General features: G+C 50.0%; 1 protein-coding gene across 19 annotated transcripts in view; it reads right to left on the bottom strand.

Moving 5' to 3' along the window:
- TACC2 (transforming acidic coiled-coil containing protein 2) overlaps positions 1–23,266 on the bottom strand; it is a 205,509-nt gene that overhangs the window by 23,920 nt on the left and 158,323 nt on the right. For 12 of the 19 annotated variants that reach the window (XM_059899304.1, XM_059899300.1, XM_059899296.1 and 9 more), the window contains 6 exons: positions 13,188–14,499; positions 9,306–9,366; positions 7,975–8,176; positions 7,075–7,140; positions 1,390–1,451; positions 257–372 (listed from right to left, as the gene is read on the bottom strand). In XM_059899304.1, the coding sequence (XP_059755287.1) occupies positions 257–372; positions 1,390–1,451; positions 7,075–7,140; positions 7,975–8,176; positions 9,306–9,366; positions 13,188–14,499 (1,819 nt within the window). The remainder of the gene's footprint in view (positions 1–256; positions 373–1,389; positions 1,452–7,074; positions 7,141–7,974; positions 8,177–9,305; positions 9,367–13,187; positions 14,500–23,266) is intronic. The other 7 variants (XM_059899311.1, XM_059899310.1, XM_059899309.1 and 4 more) reach the window with 2 other exon arrangements.

Consider the following 23,266-nt stretch of genomic DNA (forward strand, 5'->3'; position numbering starts at 1 on the left):
TTACACAAGAAAGCGGCGTGCACAGGCAGGCGATGGGAGGGGCTCACGCTCTCAGCAGTTAAAGGGTGCTACCTTAGTCCAAAGGGCAGCCCGTGACAAACCCACTGCATCTGGGCCCGTGTGGACACTGAGAGACATGGGATTGTGGGCTGCCTGAGTGTGTGCAAATGAATGGGGGTCAGGAGAGCAGGGCAGGTGCTCAGAGGCCTGGGGACCTCCGCCCCGGGGTGTAACTCTCTCAACGTGGAAGTCGTACCCTGAACACGGCGTCGGGGACTCCGACATCCGGACGGGGGGAGACTTGACCGGGCTCTCCTGAGAAGTGTCAAACATAAGGTACAAGGCCTGCTTCTTCGGGGCGTCGTCGTCCTGCTGCAGGGATCAAAGTCACACGTCAGCTCGGCTGCAGTGGCCTAAACATGCTACGGAGACGAAAACCAGAGCGCTCTTCAATGGGGACAGATAACTCATCAGGGAGAAGCCTTCACTTCTCTCCAGCCAGCCGGAAGAGAGGAGAAAGCGGCGCTGGCTAAGAGAGAGGAGAGGAGGACCGCAGGGAAGAGGAAAGCGTAGGAAGAAAGTGGGACCGCGTGCAGTTGGGAACATTTCCGGGGGGGACTGCAACGGTGTTGGTGTGCTATATGCTGCTCAGCCCATCGGCATTTACGGGCCATCCTCTCTGGATGGGCAACTATGCTGGCCACCGAGGATAAACAGAGGGGTAGGCGAGACCCCCGTCCGGGCGTGGCCCACAGTTGAATGGGGGAGACGGGCATGGTGCCCCATTGTGATGAGTGCCAACATCAAGGTTCACTGACTTACAGCAGATGTGGTTTAGAAGCAGCAACACCCCATCTACGAATGATGCAAAGAAAGATAGATAAGAGCAACGTGTCCGGGCTGCTGAGTGTCGCACAAGCCCTCCTGGGCATCTCCAAACCTCTGGGGGCATCGCTGGACAACAGCAGCACAAGAGGCCATGCCCAGGACCAAAGGCCCCAGCAGCAGCACGTGTTAAGCCAGGGAAGACAGGTGCCCATCATAACAACTCAAAATGAAAAAGAGATGGGGGAAAGACTTATTGCCCAAAGGGACAATTTTCAGTTCTAGGAAGCAGTTTATCTGAAGAAACCAGATAACGGTACACCTTAAACACCACCAAACTACTCCCTCCACCTTTTTTAAAAGAAATCTCTTTGACGAGTTCTTTCTCAGTCTAGGAAGTAATTCTGCAGGAAGCCTAACAGCATCCTATCATTTTTCTCCCTGAAAATGGCATCTGAAGTGGATTGAGACAAACCTCAACCCCCCCGGCCCCAGTTCACCAAACTGACCAAAAAACAGGGTGGGAGAGCAAGTTCCCTGCTGGCTGAAGGCAGAAGAACTTACAGGTAAGGAGGAACCAATTTTCTCCATATATTCGATTTCATAGGAGTTTCTGTAATCCAACTCTGCAAAAGAAACAGAAGGAGAGGTGAGTGCCAGAGTGGGGGAAAAAAATGAAAAGTGTGGGGCTGGGCAGGTGGGGTCCGGAACAAGGCTTCAAGCTTTCTGAGAATGTCTACTGACTGAGATTTCTGATACGGTCAAAAGGGGAGGCTCAACTCAGCTATTTTCAGACAACTGGTAAACCCCTTACTGTAAAGGGGCTTCTGCCATTTGGGAGCCTGAGAGAGTTCCAAGGGAATTAAATGTCATGACCAAGCACGGATTTGACTGGAGAAAGATCTGAGCATTTTGCACAGAGTTTTCAGATCAGAGAGTGTGTACACTTTGGGTGTTGCTTTTCTCTGTAAGTCTCACGTGCGATACATGGAACCTTCCCAAGTCCTGGTGACATTTCGGAACTGCACCCACAGTTGGCCATCCAGTTGTCGGAAGCAAGGGAAGAACAGTGTTGCTGTAAGAGAAACTTTGCTAGTTGTCTAGAATGTTCCCCAAAATTCTGCCAGTGCCAACAGGGCCGGTCCAAATCAAATGTTCAGCTGCAAAGACTATTAAAGTCCAATTTGGTGGAAAGATGACCTATTTCAAATTGACCGGAGACTTTAGGCTGCAAAGAAAACTCCAGATACTCTCACTGGATACTAGAAGCCCCACTGCCTGCCTCGGTTCCCAGGGCAATTCCAGGTGGAGACCCAGCTCTGCTACTACACCAAACTCCCTGTCTAGTGAATGGATTCTGAGCACCTACTATGTGCCTCAGACTGTGCTAGGCACAGTGGATACGGTGATGAACAAGACAGAAGAGGACTCTATCCTTGAAGAAGCCCCAATCCGCAGCTACCAGATGGCTCTTTTCCACTTAAAAAGAAAACCAAGAGGTGAAATGACCCGCTCAGAAAGCAGCTGTGCAAGAGTGTTAATGGCAATCCCTAAAGCCTCATGCCTTAATTTTTTTAGGTAAAAAATAAATAGCAGTTCTGGTTTAAAGCCCCACATTCCTACCTATTCATAATCATATTCAACAGAAGGAATCATTCTTAAATGATCCTTTAATATGAGCTTTAAAATGAGATATTTCCTCAAAAACTTTCTCAAAACCAAACTGAATAAACTCCAGTACTTAAACCCGTGGATGACTTTTCAGGAATCTCTGACTCTCTGGGATGAAGCAAATGCATCTTTCTGGCAGGCGGGACCTGATCACAGGAATGGAGACAGTTTTGTGGATTAACGACCAGAGGGACCTCATGCGTCCTTAAGGCCCTGACTTGTGCATCACTTGGGAAGAATGGAGAATTATCCAAACCATATGCTGGGCAGGAACTCAGAGTGTCTGTAACCGTCGTGTGAATCTGTCCCTGGGGTCTGCCTCAACTGAAGACATAGAAGCATTCGTTTATTAAGACTTACTATCTTTCAAAGGCAGGGGACAGTGAAGGACAAAGTGATTTCTAGGCCCTCTTCTAGACCTGTCACTTTCCGGGTGCAGGACCCCAGAACTATCATTTTATTGCTCTACTAAAGACCGTCTAAATGGAAAAGATAATAGTGAATCAGCTGCTTCCTCCTCCAAGGTATTACTACTATTGCCAAGGCATGATTTAACCCTAAATTATTTCATAGAAAGCACCCCCCCGCACACCCCACAATGCCACTGAATAAGCTGAGGCCACCATGGAGATTTTCCAGGCCCTGGGGCCCTGGGTCAGTGCCGGCTCTGGTTACCAGCTTTCCTCAGTGTCCCACCTGGAATCTGAGCTCATTTCCGGGCAGCAGATCTGGGTGAGTTTCAGGTCACTGAGCTCATTCATCTGCCTTCTTTCCTACCTGCCAAGAGGGTCTCAGATCTTTTGAGAAAACATCTTACTGAACTTGGTTTTCAAAATCTCATTCACCTGCCTTAAATTCTAAGCCTTAGAGGGTAGGCTTAGAGAGGGGAGCCACGTCCAATTTTAGCCCCATTTTTCAACCACGCCACACGCGGCAGGCAGGCCAAGAAGGGTAACGCCAGTCATACCAAATGGCTCAACATCTTTACAAATGAGAGAAGAGGCCGCTCGCTAAAGCATGTGCTGCTCCGAGCTGAAGAGGCCAGAAGTTTTGTTTTATTTTGTTTTTTTTGGCTGCACCGTGCGGCTTGCGGGATCTTAGTTCCCCGACCAGGGATTGAACCCGGGCCCACTGCAGTGAAAGCGAGGAGTCCTAACCACTGGACCGCCAGGGAATTCCCCCGAAGTTATTTTTAAGGGGTCCTGTCGTTCTGAAGGCAATGGGCCTGTGTTTCCATCTGACTCTCATTGCTGGAGCTCTGCTGGGGAACCGAAGGAGGCTGGGCAGAAGCCGGAAGGATGCAACCGAGCCCTGACTGTCATTCCCAGGATCAGGGAAGCCAACTCCCTGACTTCTCTAGGCCCATCGACTTATCCATAAATGGAGCTCAAAGTGCATACATCTTGCAGGGTAAAATGATTTGCTGTAAGATGGAAAGCCCCACAGCTGGTCACGCAAAGGTAAGGAACTGTGACCAGGTCTGTTATTGCCCTTTGCTAATATTTCTGAAACTTTTAACATAAGTGATGAGAGGAGACGAGCCTTTAGGAGGGGAACAAGGACACTGCTCTGACTTCCTTGGGTGGCCCTTCGACCTGCCTGTAGTGTGACAACAATGGTGCCCACCACTGAAGACCAGGTTAGGCTCCTGAGAAGGACACCCCTTCTCTACTGGATGCAAGAGGGGGTGCTGATGCAGCTGTGTGTAAAGGGCAACAGGGAGACAGGGTGACCAGCAATGGCCATCCAAACCTTCGGATCTAAAGCAGATACTCCCTCAGGGTCTCAGACCAGAGCTAGGAGGTTTCGGAGGCTCTGTCGTCCAGTGGTTCCTAAACTTTCCATCTCTGGGGATCACATGAACTAGGTTTTCTCTCACGGCACCATGTTTCAAAACACTGCTCCAGAAAAGGGCATTTGGGAAGCAAGCACTCAAAGAAAAATGTTTATAATTGCCAGTCTGAGGTTTAAATCAATGAGAGATTACCAGTGTCACCACAGTGAGCTGATATGATTACAGCCCCCAAATATGCAGTTTTAAACTAGCTGGGCATTTTTCTAACCCAGCTCCACAGGTTTTTTGAAATATTAAGACAACTTGAATCTCTTGTGAACCCAGGTAGGGAAGCACCGATCAGCTCAACTTCCTCATTCTACACTTAACGAAAGGAAGTCTGTATGACGCTCACGTAAAGAGCGTGGTGGAAAAGAAGAGGCCCTTCGAGTCAGGCAGACCTGGTCCTACGAAAACTAGCCCCTCAACACTCAGCAAATCTTAACAGCTCAAAGCCTCTGCTCCCTCGCTCTTACGTGAGGAACTACAGAAATCCACCATCTAGAGCTGGGCGGGTGAAATGAAATCACGTACGTAAAGGCGCAGCAGGGCTACTCCACCAATGCAGCTCCTCCTTATTACTGTTACTTGGAGAATTCATATTGCAGTGAATACGTGTTCAAATGGCAACTATTATTTCTAACCCAACATTTCAGTGTCCTGTGATTTGTGACTTCAGTGTAAGAAAGTCTCAATCGCAGCTGCAGCACTGGGCAGGCTCCCAGAAAGGGGAGTACATCTGCGTCCCAACCAGGTTCGCGTCTGGTAGGGCCGGACGTGACTCATTAACAGGAGGACAATCCGAGAATAGGGCTCTGGATCCAGATTCTACATCCAGTTGCTGGAGGGAACCAGGTACATTAGAGAGGTGAATGCAGGCCACACCTCCTGAAACTGCAGCTGTTCTGGATTCACACAGACAATGGATTTCCCATCACCCACCAGCTACAACTACGGTCAGGACTTCCCAAATCTTCACATTTTCTTTTCTTTTTCTTTTATTTATTTATTTATTTATTTATGGCTGCATTGGGTCTTTGTTGCTGCACATGGGCTTTTCTCTAGTTGTGGCGAGCGGGGGCTACTCTTCGTTGCGGTGCGTGGGCTTCTCATTGCAGTGTCTTCTCTTGTTGTGGAGCAGAGGCTCTAGGGGCGCGGGCTTCAGTAGCTGTGGCACACGGGCTCAGGAGCTGTGGCTCGCAGGCTCTAGAGCACAGGCTCAGGAGTTGTGGCTCACGGGCTTAGCTGCTCCGCGGCATGTGGGATCTTCCCGGTCCAGGGCTCGAACCCGTGTCCCCTGCATCGGCAGGCGGATTCTTAACCATTGTGTCACCAGGGAAGCCCCGCAGTCATTTTCTAAGGAGGCAGGTTTACTAGAGTTTTGTTCCGAACTTACAGATTTCCCTATTTGTGGAACTTCTGCAGAAAACAAACAATTCTCAAATATGCCACTAAGCTAGTGAGTGGACTGCTTTAGTTCTAAGTTAAAGATGAAGAAATAGATGTTACCACTGAATGAGGCACCTATTAGCTTAAAAGGTATTATGAAAATAATGCATGTAGGGAATTCCCTGGCGGTCCAGTGGTTAGGACTCCCCACTTTCACTGCCGTGGGCCCGGGTTCAATCCCTCGTCAGGGAACTAAGATCCCGCAAGCCATGCGGCGTGGCCAAAAAGAAAAAAAAAATGCATGTATTTATTTGGTTCCTGATGGTACAACCACACACACATAGCCCAAAACACACACCTTTTGATTCCTATCTATAATGGCAAGCTCAGGTTGGTTTCTGTGACATTGAAAAATTTCTTATTAAGCCTCAAGAGAGGTGAACCAGCAGGAAACCACAGGCGCTATCAAAATGGCCAGGTCCCTGCTAGTCTTCAAACACCCCCTGCTGCTTCTGGGCTGTCCACACGCCCTCCCCTCCTCCCCCCGCCCCGGCTCCCTCACACAGGTGGTGACTGATGCAAAGATCAAACTGTGGACACTAAGCTGTCTACCTGCCTAGCCTTCTATTTTCTTTTCCTCACAAAGCTGTCTTTCGCCCTTACGGTGTTCATGGTGCTGTAAGGAAAACAAAGCTGGCTCAGATGGGGTTCCTGTCTTTAAGAAACACACAATCTAGTAGGGAAGCAAGAGATGCACCCGCATCATCCTTACCGCGTTACGTAACCTCAGAGCGAGTTCAGACCAAGCACTGATAGCAGACAGCAGAGGGGCCGTGTCCAGGGAAAGGCTGGGAGGGGGCAGGACAAGCCTGGGAGACAGGGAAGCAGGGGGCATCCTGCAGCAGCCACCGCAGGGGAGCTGAGCAGGGGTGTCCCTGGGGGAAAGTGGTTCCCTCCAGTAGGGTCATGGCCCAGGGGGTGTGTGCACAGAGGAAAAGGAGGACTGAAGAAAGCTGAGACCAGGCCTGGGCCCCTGGGGTCAGGTTGGAGTGAGATGGTCACTCTTAAGCCTCCCAAACCCCTAGCCAGAGGGCCAGCCAGACAACCAACCAAAGGCTCCATTATGCAGAAAATACAATGCCCGAAAGTCCAAATACACATAATTTGGATTGTCTTTTCACCATCAAACTATAGAAGGGCATTATAATAAGATAAGCATCCAAAATCCCCCCAAAACTTGAAATGGATCTCAATGGTACCATTCAGAGACCTCATGGGCACAAAGCAGGCCGCCAAGAAGCCTGATCATACAAGAACCTCCAGAGGAAGCATTCCAAGTTACAATTAAAAGTTACCTCGGTTACAGCCCTGCCTTGTCCAGGCGGGGGCAGGAGGTTGTCTGATGGAGATCATGGTTTCTTCTTAGCAGCAAAGAAACGGAGATAAGCTTTCCCTGGATGATTGTCCTCATATTGAATTCTACTCAGTTTTTAAAAATTGCTAGAAATCAAGATCTTGGAAAGGGAAACTTAGAACCATCACAGCAGCACACAGTGCTGGAATGACGGCCCAGTACTAGGCTCACAAGCCCCACATGGTGGTGGGTGGAGGAAAGGCCCCAGGAGACCTAGGAATGCAGGGTACCATCACACCTGGAAATGGACTAATCCCTCCCAGGAAGGTTCTAGCTGCTGGCTTAAGATACATGAATTTTTCAAGCCGAAGAATCAGGCAGAAAGCTGAAAGTGGGTATATGTAAGGGGAAGGAAGATACTAATGAGATAAGTGACTTGCTTGGGGCCTATTCAGAAGGACTCAGTCCTCTTGTTGGCAAGCCTGGGGGGAACCTCTGGTTTGGGGCTTGAGCAGGTGTTGGTCACACTGTGGGACGTCCCGTGGGGCCGATGAACAGTGGGCTAAGAGACCCCCCCAGGCAGGCTGACGTACCTGAGCATTTGACTCAAAATCCTCATGGGATGTAAGCCATACAGCCAAGAAGGTGCAAAGCTCAGGTGAGCTCAGGACCCAGAGTTAGAGAGCTCTTTGCAGGCTCTCAGCAGGTGCCCCGGGGTCACCGTTCAGCTGGTTTCAAGCCTCAGGCCGTTTCAAAAGGCAGCCTGAGCTCGGGGTGCACCGGGAGATGGCAGCCAACAGCATGGTTACCTGGCTTAGAAGTTTCTTTCCTGGCTTTTGCTCCCTAGGGGCAGTGGTCTCCAAGGCAGAGTGGCGGTCCAGCTGGCCACCGAGTTGCTTACCCTCCGTGGGTGAACTGAACTTGGTCTCGTTTACGAAGGTGGACAGGTCTGAGGGCTGCGGGTAGTCCTGTTTGTCAGCCTCCAGGTCCACCGTCATGCACGTCCACTTCTGGTTGGTGACCGCCAGCTTCTCCTCGTCGGTTGCGTGGACCACCGCGGAGATCACGGGCGGCGTTTCCGGCGTGGCCACGGGGGTGGGGTCCTACCAGGAGAAGGGAAGCTGTCTCTTCTCTCGTCCAGCCTCTGCGCCCACCCACAGGGGTCTGGGCCCCCCTCACCAGGACCGGTCCCTGTCAAATTCCTCTGCTCAAAATAGTCCCAAGGACACAAAGTCTTTCCTCTATGAATTTCTTTTTCTGATGGTTTGTTTCAGGGGGTGATGACCGTGAGTTTTAAAAGAATCAGGATTTTGTGTCTTGGTTATTTGAGATATTCCTGCTCACTCACTTTGAGAAAAATAAGGAAACTTTTACTACTGGCACGTTTATGAAGGCAACTACAGTATTACGCCCACACAGTGCTTCAGGCTTGTACATCAACATCATCAACACTGCCTGACAATCCTCACGCCTGACACGGGAGGTAGAGAAAGGGGGTCTCATCTCCATCTCCACAGAGGGTGTGCAGCTGAGCAGGGCAGGGTGGGAGTCCAGAAATGTTACAGCAGAGGTGGCATTGGACCCAAGATCCCTCTCGTGGGGCTGGGCGTCTCTCTGCAGCCTCGCCCTGCCCAGGGTTGGCTGGCTAGGGCTTTGCTTGTTTTATGACCTTGAACGGCCTGACACATACTTCAGGATACCCTTCTTGGTCTGTAAACAGGGTAGAAGAAATGGCGTATATTTGGTAGAGGAACTAGGAAGAGGGAGACAGGGACTCGTATGAAGAAAGAGCCCAAGCCCCCACTTCTGCAGGCTTTGAAAGCCCTTTATCTCGCCCATCCTGATCCTGGTTACATAATCCAGTGTTCCTGACACATATTCATTTCTTTCTCACTATATATGCGTTTATCTCAACAGACTTCTGCAACTTGATATTCAAGTAAGTTCTCAGCAGATTAACTGGCCAAAATGGACCAGCACGACTCCCATAGAATCCAACTGACATTTTTCCTGAACATCTGCCTATTCTTGGGACATACTCTGATGTTTCCCCAAGGAAAGGGATCAAAACAATGTCTTGCAAACACTGAGGGACCCTCCATGTAGGAGGCAAGGAGAGGGGCATGACGAGCAGAAAAGAAAACCCTATTGACTCTAATGGGGAATAAAAACACATCAGCCTTATCTTCCCGAGTGAGGGATAAAATCACAAGTATCAAGGGAACATTATACCTGAGAAGGTGGATCAGAGAGAGGAGACCGCTTTGGCGACTTTTTCACCCTAAATGTGTCACTGGAAACAAAATGCAAAATGTAAACACAACAGACAGAGGCACAGAACATTCCAGAGCCGACTGAGGCCCAGAGCGTCTGACTGCTGAGTATCTGACCCAGACCACCCTCCAGTCTACACCACTCCAACACCAACTGAAAGACGTCCACACCGACAAGCCATTCCGACTTTCTAACAGATATGATTATTGCCCCCGAGGGAAAGAGTCATCAAGCTGGAAATCTTTGAAAAGATGCCATTTTGGAGAGCTGACCCAGAAAATGAAGCTAAATTTACCCAGATGTTCTTATTTCAAAAAGCAGATTCTGGTGAGCAGATTAATATATCTAGATTCATCCAGGAATGTCTGAACCAACTAAGGTGGGACAGGGGATCTCAGTTTGTGACACCAATTAACAGGATCCAGTTCACAGAAGACTAAGCCGACACAGCACTCAAACAACGGAAGGAGCCGTGCAGAAACAGGAAGGAAAGTTCTGGGTCTTCAGGGAGAACTGGCAGATTCCCTCCTACATGCAGGAACTCTGAGCTTAATGGATTCCCGCACCTCTGAACTTCTGGGTGGGATTCTAATTAAAGGCAGGGCGAAGGGTGAGATCATTTTTTTTTTAAATTATGGTAGAATACACATAACATAAAATTTACCATCTTCAACGCTTTTAAGTGTACAGTTCAGTAGTGTAAAGTACATTCACATTGTTGTGCAACCAATCTCCAGAGCTCTTTTTTGGAGATGAAACAATTTTTTAAAAAATGTCTTTCCTAACCACGACTAACAACTCTGGTCTTTTTTTCCCCCTCATATAAATAACTGGGGGCTGAGGGGGAGGGGAGGAGAGGGGAGGACCTAGGCAAAGGAAACATCAGCTCAGACTCCAGAGGAGTCAGAAGGAAGGGACTTTTAGCACAGATGGCTCCATTAAGTCTACTGGGTGGTCAGGGGTTCATTTCCACTATCAGAATGGCGGCTTCTCCACCTGCAGACCGGCCCCTGCCCCCTGGTCTCAGGCCCCTCCGTGGTCTGGTCCTGCCCCCAGCAAGGCAAGGGCTTGTGCGGGGGTCCCCCTCACCTTAGACCACCCCCCTCCCCTCCCCTCCCCTGCTCTAAACTTTAACTGGATGGACAGAGCAAATTGGCACCAAGTTCCTCCTTGTGTTCTCTGGAATAAAACGCTCCAACAATGGCTTTCAGTCATGAAAGAAATACCATAAATGGTTATTTACAGCATTTATGACATCTGCCATGTGAACAGTGCAATCACAGCTTGAAGCATATATTTATCCATGCATATAAATATATAACTGTGTATTTTACAGTTGCTAAATGGCTCTAAAATACCAAAGAAATCCCTTGGGCAGAAGAGAGCCTGAGAGACTCCACCCTATCCCGGGGCTGCTGGATGCCTGGGGCCAGGCCAGCTCCTCGTGGAATAATGAAGAGGCAGAGAAAGTGCCTGTCCTTGGGCCCCCAGGAGCGGCCCACAAGATCTCTCCTGGCCAGGGAGGCAAAGCAGTACGGTCACAGCGGTGGTCTGCTCTGTTGCTCTGTCTCCCTCAACAAGGCGACCCCCAGATGGCATGCTGATACCCAGCCCGGTCCTGCTGACCCAGAGCAGCCTGGCAATGGCTCTCACAGCCGTGCGCTCCACTGAGCTGACCCCGCATTTCAGGGGGCTCCCATCAGTCTCAATTTGAAACAGCTCAAACATTTCTGCTTCACGTGTAGCCAGAACAAGCAATAGCAGTTGCTGCCTGTGGTTGGACTGGGAGGTTATTTTAATGTGAAGCCACAATACTTTGAAAGCAATCGCCCAACTTAAAATGAAAGAATGGGATGAGAGTTAAAAAAAAAAAAAAAAATGTATGGGTTTCAGATGAAGACATCCAATAAGCAAGGGGAAAAAAAACTTCCATTCCTGACAAGCAGGCAGATGTTGGATAATCACGTTTTCACAGCCAAGCAGTTTCATTTATGCGAATTCACTATGAAACAGATAAATAACCTCTGCTACTGGGAAGCCCCATGCCCCATCATTCCCAGGCCCGCCACAGAAATACGTAAGGAGCAGCCATGGAAAGGAAATAAAAAGAGCTTGGAAGCAAAATCAAAGGCAGAAAAAAGCACATTTGGTGTAAGAGGCAGATTCCATTTAATTTACTTACAACAGAGAACATACAGACATCACATCTTCAACCATCCTAAGACAAGAAGACAAAGAAAAAGAGAGACAGACAGAAGGAACTGACAAAAAAGATAAATCTGCAGACAACTGGTTATTAATGGGTTAGGATACAACAGCCATCCACTGTTCTGCTTGGAAGTGTGGGCTACATCCCAGCTTTTTGGAGAGGGGCTGTCAGAGAACGCCTTCTCTCTTGGTTCCAGTTATCCCATAAAGTGTTGGTGCTTCAAAGAGCTTTGTCACCCCAGTGTAGGATTCCAAGCCATCTGCCCTAGAGGTAAGACCTGGAGACGGGTTAGCTTCCCCAACCTCGGTTAGCCATCTCTGATGACAGAACAGAATAGAACCAAGCTATCTGCAGAGAAGGAGGAGGGAGTGCCTACAAACTGGCTCTCATCCCCAAAATGAGAGATTAGCTTCGTGATTTGGGCATTTCAGATTTCTCCGGTTTGAGGCTTAAAACAAAGCTTCCAACAAAGAGCTATGGAATCTTTAAGGAGGGCCTGGTTTGGCAGCTGATCTAAGAAAAGGCCCATTTGTGGCCAGGACTGTTTCCTCTATCCAACACCAGACAGAGGTAAGGTGATCCAAGGCCAAAGCCTGCTTAGAGACCTTCTTCTCAGGAAGCCTCGGGTTCTTCTCAAATGTTAAATGCTTGGGGGAGCCCAGAACGAGAGGTAAACAGGTCACCCTATCTCGATTTGTGCCAGGCAGACTCGGAGGGGCCAGCAGCCATGGTCTGTTCTGCTGAGTTGCCGCCAGAAGCCCGGTCTCCTTGGCCTTGTTAAATGATTGACGATACTACATGAGTGGAGAAAAGCTCCAAGCACCAAACCACCTACACTTGGACCAAAGTCCTGAGGATGGACCGGTAGCCATCCAAGTTGGAGCTGGGTCTTGGGATGAATTCCAGAGGCATGGACACGTAGTATTATGCACAATCTACTTGGCCAGTGTTTGGAGAGCAGACCTGATTATTAATGGCCTCCTGGGGACCGTGGGGACTGCTTCTCCCTTTCAGGTTCCACTGATCTTTTCTGGACCTACAGGGCCTGTGGACGCTCGTCTATGAAGATGACTACACAGGGGTGAAGATAAACCGGCGTGCTTCTTACACGTTAGCTGGGGTACAGGGAGGGGCCCAGACCAGACCTCTCTCTCTCTCTCAAGGGCTTCCCAAGCCTACTGTGTTCGCCTCCTGGGCTAATGTCTCCTTAATGGGCAGAAACAAACACTACAAATTTTAATAATATAAGGGCAGATCTCTTAGTTTTGAGGTCACTCCAAAAAGCAATTCACGTGTTAAACAGAAAATGCCAAGTCACCAACAGGGAGGCTGACCAGACCCTTTCCATGGATCCCACACTCCCCTGAAGCTGAAAGTCAGGTCTTCAGCTACAAGTAAAGCTTTCGACCACTGACTAATTGAGGCAAAAGATCAATGACCCTAGACCCAACGGGATACGTGGACGGGAAAAGCCACCACCGTGGGTGCAGAGAGGAATGAAAACAGGCATCCTGCCGCAAACACGGTGGCGCTGCAGCAAACGGGGTACGGGTCATCCAGGCACGTGAGCAACAATCACAGCCAATGCCCAGCCCCGACTCCGATCTTACCACCTGCACCCCTGAACTTACGTCTTGAGGGGCGTCTTCTTCTTCTTGGCGGGCTTGTTCAGCCCATCCCCGTCCACTCCATTGGCTTCGATGGCACTGGCCGGGATCTCAAAGGAGGCTGGGGATTTAGAAGGTGAGCTGGGGGTCTTAGAGCATGTCTTAAAGGGGTCAGTGGACCCATCACAGGCGTCCGGGTCAAAGTTGTATGACTGTTGGGGCAGTTTGGGAGACTCCTGCATTTTTGAGGTGGAAGAAAAAGGGTTAAAATTGGGGTCATCCCACTTGTCAATATCAAAGGTGTAGGTACCTTTAGCGATAGGGATGTCATTGGGTTCAGCAGGGGATCTGGTAGGCGAGGCAGGAGTGTTGTCGAGTTTTTCAGGTGTTTTTTTCATCTTTGGCCTCCTTAGGGGCATTTTGGCAACCGGCTTTTTGCCTGTCTTTTTGGTGGGAGGGGGGTTTTCCTGCTGGGTGTCCCAACTACCCTTGTCCTCAGAATAGTCAAACTCCAGCCTCACTGAGAGGCCCTTGGCTGGGGAGTCCTCTTGCCCCCCACTATCCAATGGGGACACCTCCACCACTTCTGGGGCTGTGGCAGGAGACAATGTTTTCCTTCCAACGGGGGGTGAGTTCTGCACTCTGCCACCCCCAGAAGCTGGGGGGATGGCCCCTTCTGCACCCTCGGAGTCCAGAGGGCAGGCAGCCTTGGGCACAGCAGCAGGTTCTACGGGTGCCTCCTCTGATAAGGCTGGTCCAGAACCTTCCGTCTTGGCTGATTCCGTTTTTGCCTCGGCTATTCGATTCTCCTCGCTGGGGTCGGGACTCTCTTCGGCTGGCTCTTGCTGTGTCTCTTTCACTGGGGGGGTTTCAGGGGGTTTCTTAGTGGTCTGTTTCTTTTTTAAGGAAGGTGGCCTCGGTTTCTTAGTTCGCTTAAGGGTACTGGAAGCACTGCTCGAACCCGTGCTGTGTGCATCTGGGGCCGGGGCCGCGGCCTCGGGACTCCCTGAGCAAGAAGCACCATCAAAGTCACTGGCTTGCAGGCTGAGCGAGCGGGATAACGTCGACTTAGAGATGGGGACAGAGTCCGTGGACTTCCTCCGCGAGTTCACCTTACAATCCTGATTCTTAGAGTCTGAGGAGCGAGGCTCCAAGGTCTGAAAATTATCCACCAGCTCGATGTTGTCAAAGTCCAAGTTGTAAGTCCCACTGCTGGCTATCGGCTTGTCTTCATCGAAGACGGAGGAGAAGGAGTGTGTCGGAGGACGGAAAGGACTTCCTTCCACCGAGCTGCTGCGGGGGCCATCGGGGACACAGACCGGCTCAGAGCCACATCCTGAGGAAACGGAGACAAAGCCGTCACTGAAGGACACAGGACACTTCGGACAGTCTCTCATCTCATCTCATGCCAGACTATAACCCTCTAATATCAGAGCCCCAGGCCAACCCACCCACCACTGGACAGGCACGCTGCTTGGGTACAAATCCTGCTCTCACCCATTGGCTCCAGGGTCTGGACAAGCTGACCCTCAGCTCTCTCATCTGTAAAATGGGAGCAATAAGGGCTGTTTAAGGCATAGCTCAAATCATTGTCATTCAAAACACGTTTACCAAGTGCCTGATCAAACAAAGCACCGGTTCTGGGCGTTGGGTATTCAACAATGAACGAAATCTTTGCCCTCCTGGAAGTTACATTCTTTAGGGAGAAGACAGTCAAGAAACAATAAACAAGTAAAACGTATGGACTGTCGGACGGACGGTGAGTGCTATGGAGAAAAAGAAAGCCAGGGGAGGGGTGTTGCAATTTTTAAATAAGGCAGCTGGGCAAAGCCCTCCAAGGAGGAAACACTGAAGCCAAGATCAGAAACGAGGTAAAGGCGTGAACCAGGGGGATACTGGGGGGGGGGGAAGCATCCTAGGCAAAGGGAACGGCAAGTGCAAAGGCCCTGGGGTAGGTGCACACCTGGTGTGTTGCAGAAATATCAGAGGCCAGTGTGGCTAAAGTAAAGGAGAGGAGCAGGAAAGGAAGACAGAGAAATAATGCAAGTAAAGCACAGTGAGCCTTTGGTAGATACTAGTTGCTTTCATCATCCAGCCTGCTCTTGACTAGTCAGAGCCTTTATCTGGAGGCCCCCGGGCAACTGCAGCAGGACTGAGCTCGCCCCGTCTGCCACCTGTCCTGACCCCAGGGATCCCCGTGACCTCTCCCTCCAACCCTGCCTGCCATGCTCCTCTTCTTGGCCTTCCCTCTCATCCATTCTCTCTCTATTTTTCTGCAGCTTCTTCCCTGTTTCTCCTCTCCCCTCAGCCACTGCCAGCCAAGGAGGCTGCTCCTTATTTTAAAACATGCTGCGGATGCTCCAGATGCTGGCCAAGAGATATTCCATCATCTCATGACCCCACTGCTCCGTGGGGATGCGGCCAGCCTGGCCTTGACTTGGGCTGCTCTGGGCTCTGCCTGCACCAGGCGGCGCCTTGCATGCATTTCTGGCTTCACAGCTGTCCTGGGCAGTCAAGATGCCAGAAAACGATTGGCCAGAAAACTGAAAACGTGTCCCTAGACAAAGGGGAGAAAATGTTGCAAAGTGGTCTGCAGAAGAAGGAATTCAAGAGCTGGCACAGGGACTTCCCCGGCGGTCCAGTGGTTAAGACTCCGGGCTTCCACCGTAGGGGGCGTAGTTTCGATCCCTGGTCGGGGAACTAAAATCCCGCATGCTGCGTGCAGCGGCCAAAAAAAGAAAAGAAAAAAAAAGAGCTGGCACATATACGACTTGGGACGGCATTCCACTGTCAGGAGTTATATCCTACAGTACCCACCCCACCCCTTGCCGTGGGTTGCCTGATAAAATATAGGATGTTCAGTTAAATTTGCCTTTAGGATAAAAGAATACATTTTTTAGTATAAATATGTCCCAAGTCCCAGTCACTCACTGTTTATCTGCGATTCTAATTTAATTGGACGCTCTGTATTTTTGTTTGCTAAATCTGGCAGCCCTAATCCCTCATTCCAACAAATAAACAAGGTTTGGGAAATGCTCACTTATACCCAAACTGGCTTCCTACTGTAGATTTTTCTCAGAGCAGTTCATGCTCACGGCAGCACACCCCGAGGTGGTGAGCACTTAGCAGAGAACTGCAGGAGATGAAGACAACACGAGGAAACTGCCAGCCTCCTGAGATCAGGAACTGGTCTGATTTATCTTCGTTTTCCCTGGACTTGTCACACTTTCTCTTGCCGGCTCAATAAATGCCTCTGGCATGGAGATCACTTTCTGGAAGCAGGTCTGTTCGCCAGCCATGGTTTCAAACCTTCCCTTCTCTTCTGCATCCAAAGCCACCCCAGGCCCTACTTGGAGCAGATGTCCTAGAAGATGGAGCGCTTGCTTGAAGCCTCTCAACCCTTTTTGCCAAAAGATTCCTCCGTGTCTCGAAAACACTCCTGCTTCATTCTCATCTCAAAAGATGTCCCCTCCCTTCTTCTTTCTACAGTCGACTCCCTCCCTGTTTCCTCCAGAGACTGGCACCCTCCGGCACCCCATCCTCCCATTGGCAGTTGCCTCCTCTTCCTGTCCTGGACACACAGTACAGAGGGCACCGAAGGACCAGGGGACTCAGAGGACCAGGTGTTTCAAGTGGGCCTTGCAGGAGAGAGAAAGGGCCTCAGCCCAGCCCATCATTTCCAAAGCAAGGCCCACAACCGCTGACCTGCTTTCTCTCAGGCTGCTACGCATACCCCAGCAGCCTGAAGAAGGAAGCCTTTCGAGGCCCTTCAGATGTCAGGAGTTCTCCCCAAACCGTGCAACAGTCAGCAGATATTCAGCTTAACCATCTGCTAACTGTTTTCCCCAGAAGAAAAGCTCTCTGACTGCTTAATGTGGCTTTCCTCTTTAGAACTGACATACCCTAATTAAATCATCATGGACCAGGAAATCGAGTCTCGACACAGGGTTTCTTAGCCTCGGCACTGTGGCCATCTCAGGATGGTTAGTACTTTGTCGCAGGGGGCCCAACCTGTTCATTGCAGAATCCTTGGCTTCTGCCCACTAGATGCCATTAGCATTCCCCCACCCCAAGCTGTGACAACAAAAATGTGTCTAGAAATTACCACATGTTCCCTGGGGGGCACAATAATCCCTGGTTGAGAACCACTGTTTTATTGTCTGTTGACCAGAGCAGGGCTGGGAGGGCCCTTCGATGCTCTTCAGAGAAAACTTTAGACCAGAGAAATGGGTCACTGCCACGTGCAGGCCTTGATTTTCCAAAGCAAGTGTGGTCCAGCTGGATTCCTGGTCCCCGCCACTGGATTTCTAAATGTCCATACACCATATCTGCATGCAGACAATTTATTCATTCATTCCTATACGTCAAACAATCTGGGTGCCTCCTATACGTCAACCACTGTGGGGCATGCTGGACACAGAGGTAAGGAAGGATCCATCCACGTGCACACGTCCGCTGCCTGCTGCATCCCACCAGCGCAGACCTGGGCAACGCTTGCCCTGGAGACCAACGCCTTGTCCTGGCTCCAGGTTCTGGCTCAGTCTGAGGACAAAATCAGCATCTTTGGTTCATGATACCCAAAGGATTACTAGGTGGTGCCCGACGTATCAGTCAGCTCAGGCCACCAGAACAAAGTCCACAGACCAAAGGACTTAAACAACACAGCTCCGGAGGCTGGAAGTCCAAGGTCAAGGGGTCCACAGGTTTGGTTTCTCCTTGACTTGCTGATGGCCATCTTCTCCCTGTGTCCTCACACGGCCTTTGCTCTGTGTGAGCTCATCCTTAACGTCTCCTCCTCTTCTTACAGGGACGCCAGCCCTAACAGATTAGTGCCTTACGACCTCATTTAACCTTCGTCACCTCCTTAAAGGTCCTATCTTCAAATACAGTCACATTGGGGGGTGAGGGCTTCAGCGTATGAACTTGAGGGCACACAGTGCAGTCCCTAACTATACTAGGCAATACAATCCCCGAGCTAAGGAAAAAAGAAATGTGTTTGGAAACAAGAGGGAATTCCAAGGAAAGGGAGAAAGCCAACAAGGGGCAACCGATGTCACGCAACTCTCACACTACTGTCTTCCAAGGCCACATCCCTCAGCCTTGCTGACTGTTTCTAACTGGAGCACGTACTGCCAGCTGTGTTGTGCTTCCCCCTCTCCCTCCCCCCACCCCACCCCCAGCCAGCTCGCCCTGGGCAGGAACCCACAGGCCCAGAGGCCTAAAGGTGCCAACACAAGGCACCCCCGCACTCGGACGCTTGGCTTCATCCAACACATCAAGCGTAAATGGTCCTGTGCACAGGGAGCCTAGCTCTACAGCCTTCCAAGTCTGTGAATAATAATCGATTGCAATCAATAATGTTTATTCTGGAAAAGGCCTCCGTTTTAAGTAGGCTAATGAGAGACAAATGGAGCCTTACTCAGTCCTCATGCGGCATTTTGCCGGTAGCTGTGGGCAGCTCAGAGCAAGTCCGTGATGAATCCAACGTTTCCCAAACTTGCCTATTGTAGGACACACCTGAGATGCTCACTGAAACCCCCGACTTCTGGCTCCTCCCTGGCGAAGCAGTTCAGCAGGGCTGGGATCAGGGCTCGGAACGCGCATTTTCACAGGTGCCACAGGCGGCTCCTAGAGCAGGGAAGTCGGGCCCAGGCTAGCTCATGTCACCTGCTTCCTATCAGGACACAGTCTAGTTCCTCACATCTCCAGGGGTAATGTTTTCACATGTGGCCACAGATATGGCTTGGAGGATCAGCCTGGATGGCTTGGACTGATCTTTGAGGTGAGTTCTGATTGCTTATGGGGACTCAGCGGTGTGAGACGTCAGGGCGGGTGAAGTGACAGGCAGATGCGGTCCCTGTGTGTCCACTCTCTGATGTGGTCACTAAACCCAGAACGGACCAGCAAGAGAGGCAGGCAGCCCATGGAAAACCGGCCTCTCTCCCAGACCCGGCAGGCTTCCGGACTCTCACGCAAACCCTGCTGGGTCCCGAGGACCTCCACGCCTGGCAGGTCTGTGCCCGCTGCTTCCTCGACATCTGCCCTGCTCTCCCACGTCTATGCTCTCAAACCTGCATTCAGTTCCCAGAGGCTGAGGAGCAGCAGCCCTGCTCGAGGCTCTGTGGGTCACGACAACTATCGACCAGGGTGACTCTGTTTAGAGATGGAGAAATTCTCTGTGAAAACAGGTTGGATCCACCTGAGCTGGACGTTGAGCGCAGTCAAGATCCTCCAGCGAGGTCATTAAGGGCAGAAAATGTGCGTCCAGAGGCTCAGGGCCCTGCCAGGTTCTTGGTGTGCCCACCCAAGGTGCCCAGGGCCACCCCTGGCAGGTTATTCAACTCCTCTGAGCCTCAGCCATAAATCAGGCATTCTTGTGAGGACGAAACGGGAGGAGCACGTAAGCACCTAGTCCCGGGTACAGCAGTGCCAGGAAACAGCAGCCGTGGGCCCCAACTCTTACACACGCCACCGTGACCCCACTCCCTGTGCCCCTGCCCCAGGACGGGAAGGGCCCTCGCCTGGCCGGGCTCTCAGATGCCTCGCCTGATACCAGGAGGCTTCCTGTCTCTCTGTGGGGGGCACCCTGCACTGCAACCTCAGGGGAGATGAAAGCAAGTGACAGTATGTATGGAGACTGAGTCCTGAGAGGTGCAAACAGAAGCCCCTGGGTGCAGTAAGCTTCCTTCTGGGTCAATCTGCAGACAGCAGTCTGCACACGGCCATGTGGAGCACAAATGGAGCCTCAACGAGGCCACCCTTCCCGCGGAGCAGTGAGGAAAGGTCAAGGTCAAGCAGGGCACGGGCGGCTCCGGTCACCTTCAAGGCCCCCCACACCGGCCTTCCCCGTGCTGGGCATCTTCCCAGCGAGAATGAGCAAACAGCGCTCCCCCCATGGGGAACCACGTCTCCAGGGGGAGGGCACCTGTAGGATGGAAACCCACCCCTGGTCTCACAGACGGGCTTCCCTCACTGACCATCTACTCGTCACCCACCTGGCACCCACGTGGCCTACCCTCTGCCTCGGAGGCACCGGCTCATCTCGCCTGCACAGAGAGCAACCTGATTTCCAAACGGAAGGGAGTCGAGAAGCGGGGATTCTGATCCCACAGCCCCTCACTTGTTTTGAGACCAAGGGCAAGGTCCAGAAGCCCCACATCTCACTGGCAAGCAGGTGATGAGATGCCCGGTACAGGGATGCCGTGAGCACTGGGGTTCCTTCCCTTGCCTGAGACGGGATGAAACTTGCTAAGAACCTGGCACAGGCCTGGCACATGGCAGACGCTAAATGGAGCTATTATTTAATGATGTGACGTTTAGTTATGTCCTTCAGTGGCCAGTTTTGAGTTCTAATAATGCAGCCACTGTAGAGCAGCCACGCGTCCTGGTCACAGAACCATGAAAAGTCGGAGTGGGAAGGATCTCAGAGGACTCACGGGTCACCTGCTTCATTTTACAGATAAGAAAACGGGGCTCAGAAAGTGATTCAGTTTTATATATATATATATTTTTTTTTTTTTTTTTTTTCTTTTTCAGATTCTTTTCCATTATAGGTTATTGCAAGGCACTGAAAATAGTTTCCTGTGCTCTACAGTAGGTCCTTGTTTAACTATTTTGCACTCAGTAGTGTGTTTATGTTAATCCCAAACTCCTAATTTACCTCCCACTCCCCCGCTATCCCCTCTGGTAACCGTAGGTTTGTTTCTTATGTCTGTGGGTCTATTTCTGTTTTGTAAATAAGTTCATTTGCATCATTTTTTTTGGATTCCACATATGAGTGATATTATATGATGTTTGTCTTTCTCTGTCTGGCTTACTTCACTTAATATGATGGTCTCTGGGTGCGTCTATGTTGCTGCAAATGGCATTATTTCATTCTTTTTTAATGGCTGCGTGGTATTCCACTGTGTATATGCACTGCATCTTCTTTGTCCATTCATCTGTTGATGGACACTTGGTTTGCTTCCATGTCTTGGCTACTGTAAATTGTGCTGCTATGAACAATGGGGTGCATGTAACTTTTCAAATTAATTTTCTCCCGTTTCTTTTCAATGAAAGAGGTTAATTTCACTTTTATTTTTTAGTTAATCTGTCTATAACGTAGCAACCTAAGGTAAAATCATGTCCTCGCTGAAAATAAGATTTAATGACTAATTCACATAGGCAATTACATGTTTTTGTATCATGAGCTAAACCATCAGTTTTAACCAACTATGCAAGAATTATAAAGCCATTGAAATAAAAGCCATAAAGGCTTGAGTGACCATCCCTAGTTAGACTATGTTCATCAATGGTAAATGCTAAGAGCCTCTGGAATGTATATTTACCTAATAACTAGTAAAATCATATAATCATTTAAAAAAATCTTAGGTCAGTTATTAAAAAAAAAAAAAGAAAAAGAAAAAGAAAACTGGGCTCAGGTAAGCCACACCACGGCACGGCCCAGACGAGCGGCAGACACATGGCGTCCAGCCACATCTCGCCCATTATCCTGTCCCGTGCAGCACAATCATGCTGGCAGGACCCAAGGTAAGGTGACAGATTATTTTGTAAAATAAAGTTTCCAGGAGGAAAAATCATGTCTTTATTCACAGCCAAAGGTCTCGTCTATTATTTCATGTGGTTCTTTTGGCACCTTTAGCAACATCCCAGGCACTTTGCAGAGGCAAACCAAACGGTAGATTTTCCTCTCTTGCCCTCTCTCTCCCTCGGTTCCCAGAAGGAAGCTTTCTTCTCCTCTAGCCACCTCCACAAGCAAGCACAGTGCCTCTTTCATCTGTACTGTCCCATGCTGTCCACAGAAGGGACCAGCAGACTTTTCTAATGAGTGCAACAAATCAGATGGATCTTTTTACAGCCCAAGACAGGGGGGCTTTAGGCAGACACAATCCCGACCGTAAGCGTCCTTATTGTATAATCCGCATACATTTAGCCTCACTGTAGTTTTCCAAGGAGGAGAAGCATAAAGTCAGACTCCAACCAGTGTAATCAAAAGTTCCATGGGGCTGTGACTCATGGCAATTCACGGATCCAACCCCTTCCATTAGGGGTTCTCTCTTAATCCTCCATAGTGTTCATTCTTTCAAAAATTGCCATCTAAGCAAGAGGTGAGTGTTGTGCATGCGTGTGGGTGTGTGTTTAAGAATGGAGATTGTTCTTTGCTTTGTTGAAAGAGAAGTCAGGCAGAAGGAACAAAGACAGGCTGAAGAAAAGAACAGAGGTGGCAAACCAACCCCAGAAGCGATCTGTGACTGGAAATCCCACAGGACGCACACATGCCCACAGCAATGACCGTCCTCTGGACCCTGCATGGTGCTTGGGGGTGGACCACGCACTGTCCTCGGCCTTCATTCTTCTTCTGACATCTTTCCTAAGGTATCCCACACATGTATAGGCATGAACTTATTATACCCATAAGAAAGGATAATTTATTCTTAATTGCACATTTGACCTAAGGATTAAAATGTGTTTGTCATTCAGCCACTTTCCATTAAAACCTTGGGGTGAATTTTTTACAATATTATAGGAAATGGAATTTTTATGTTCTTTATTATATGAAAGAAAGAAAGTCGGGGTGCAAACGACTCCCTGAGAAAGGTAAGCAGCCCTTCCTGCTTCCTCCCCACCTTGAAATCAAACAAATTCCAATAAGTACCCTCTCAGAGCTCAGTGCCTAAACGAACTTTGCAGCATCAGGTACTACTAACTGATAAGCTGTCAAAAGGGGAGGATACGAAAACTGCATTTATCAGACACCAGCAAAGGTATCTCTCCTCTCCCCCCAGCACCATGGAGCACATTTGCTTAGGAACAAAGCTCCAGGAGTGTCTGCCCTAAAACTACGGCCAGCTTGAAGCCAAAGCGGGTAGAAAGAATCACATCCATTTCTTTCTAAAACCAACATTAAGGTCAAAATGGTTTTTTATTTTGCAGTTCACCTGGCTCCTGGCCAGGGCGAGAGTACAAACGGAGGCCGGGCCCCTGGCCTGCTCCTTCTCTCCCCAACCTCCATCCCTCACCAGGGGCAGCCTCGAGCACAGGTGTGTGGACAACCCACCTGTAAGTCGCAGCCCCATCCTTGGTATCTCCTTGGCTGAAGGGTG

Source organism: Balaenoptera ricei, chromosome 16, assembly GCF_028023285.1.
Source record: "Balaenoptera ricei isolate mBalRic1 chromosome 16, mBalRic1.hap2, whole genome shotgun sequence".
NCBI classification, from domain to species: Eukaryota; Metazoa; Chordata; class Mammalia; order Artiodactyla; family Balaenopteridae; genus Balaenoptera; species Balaenoptera ricei.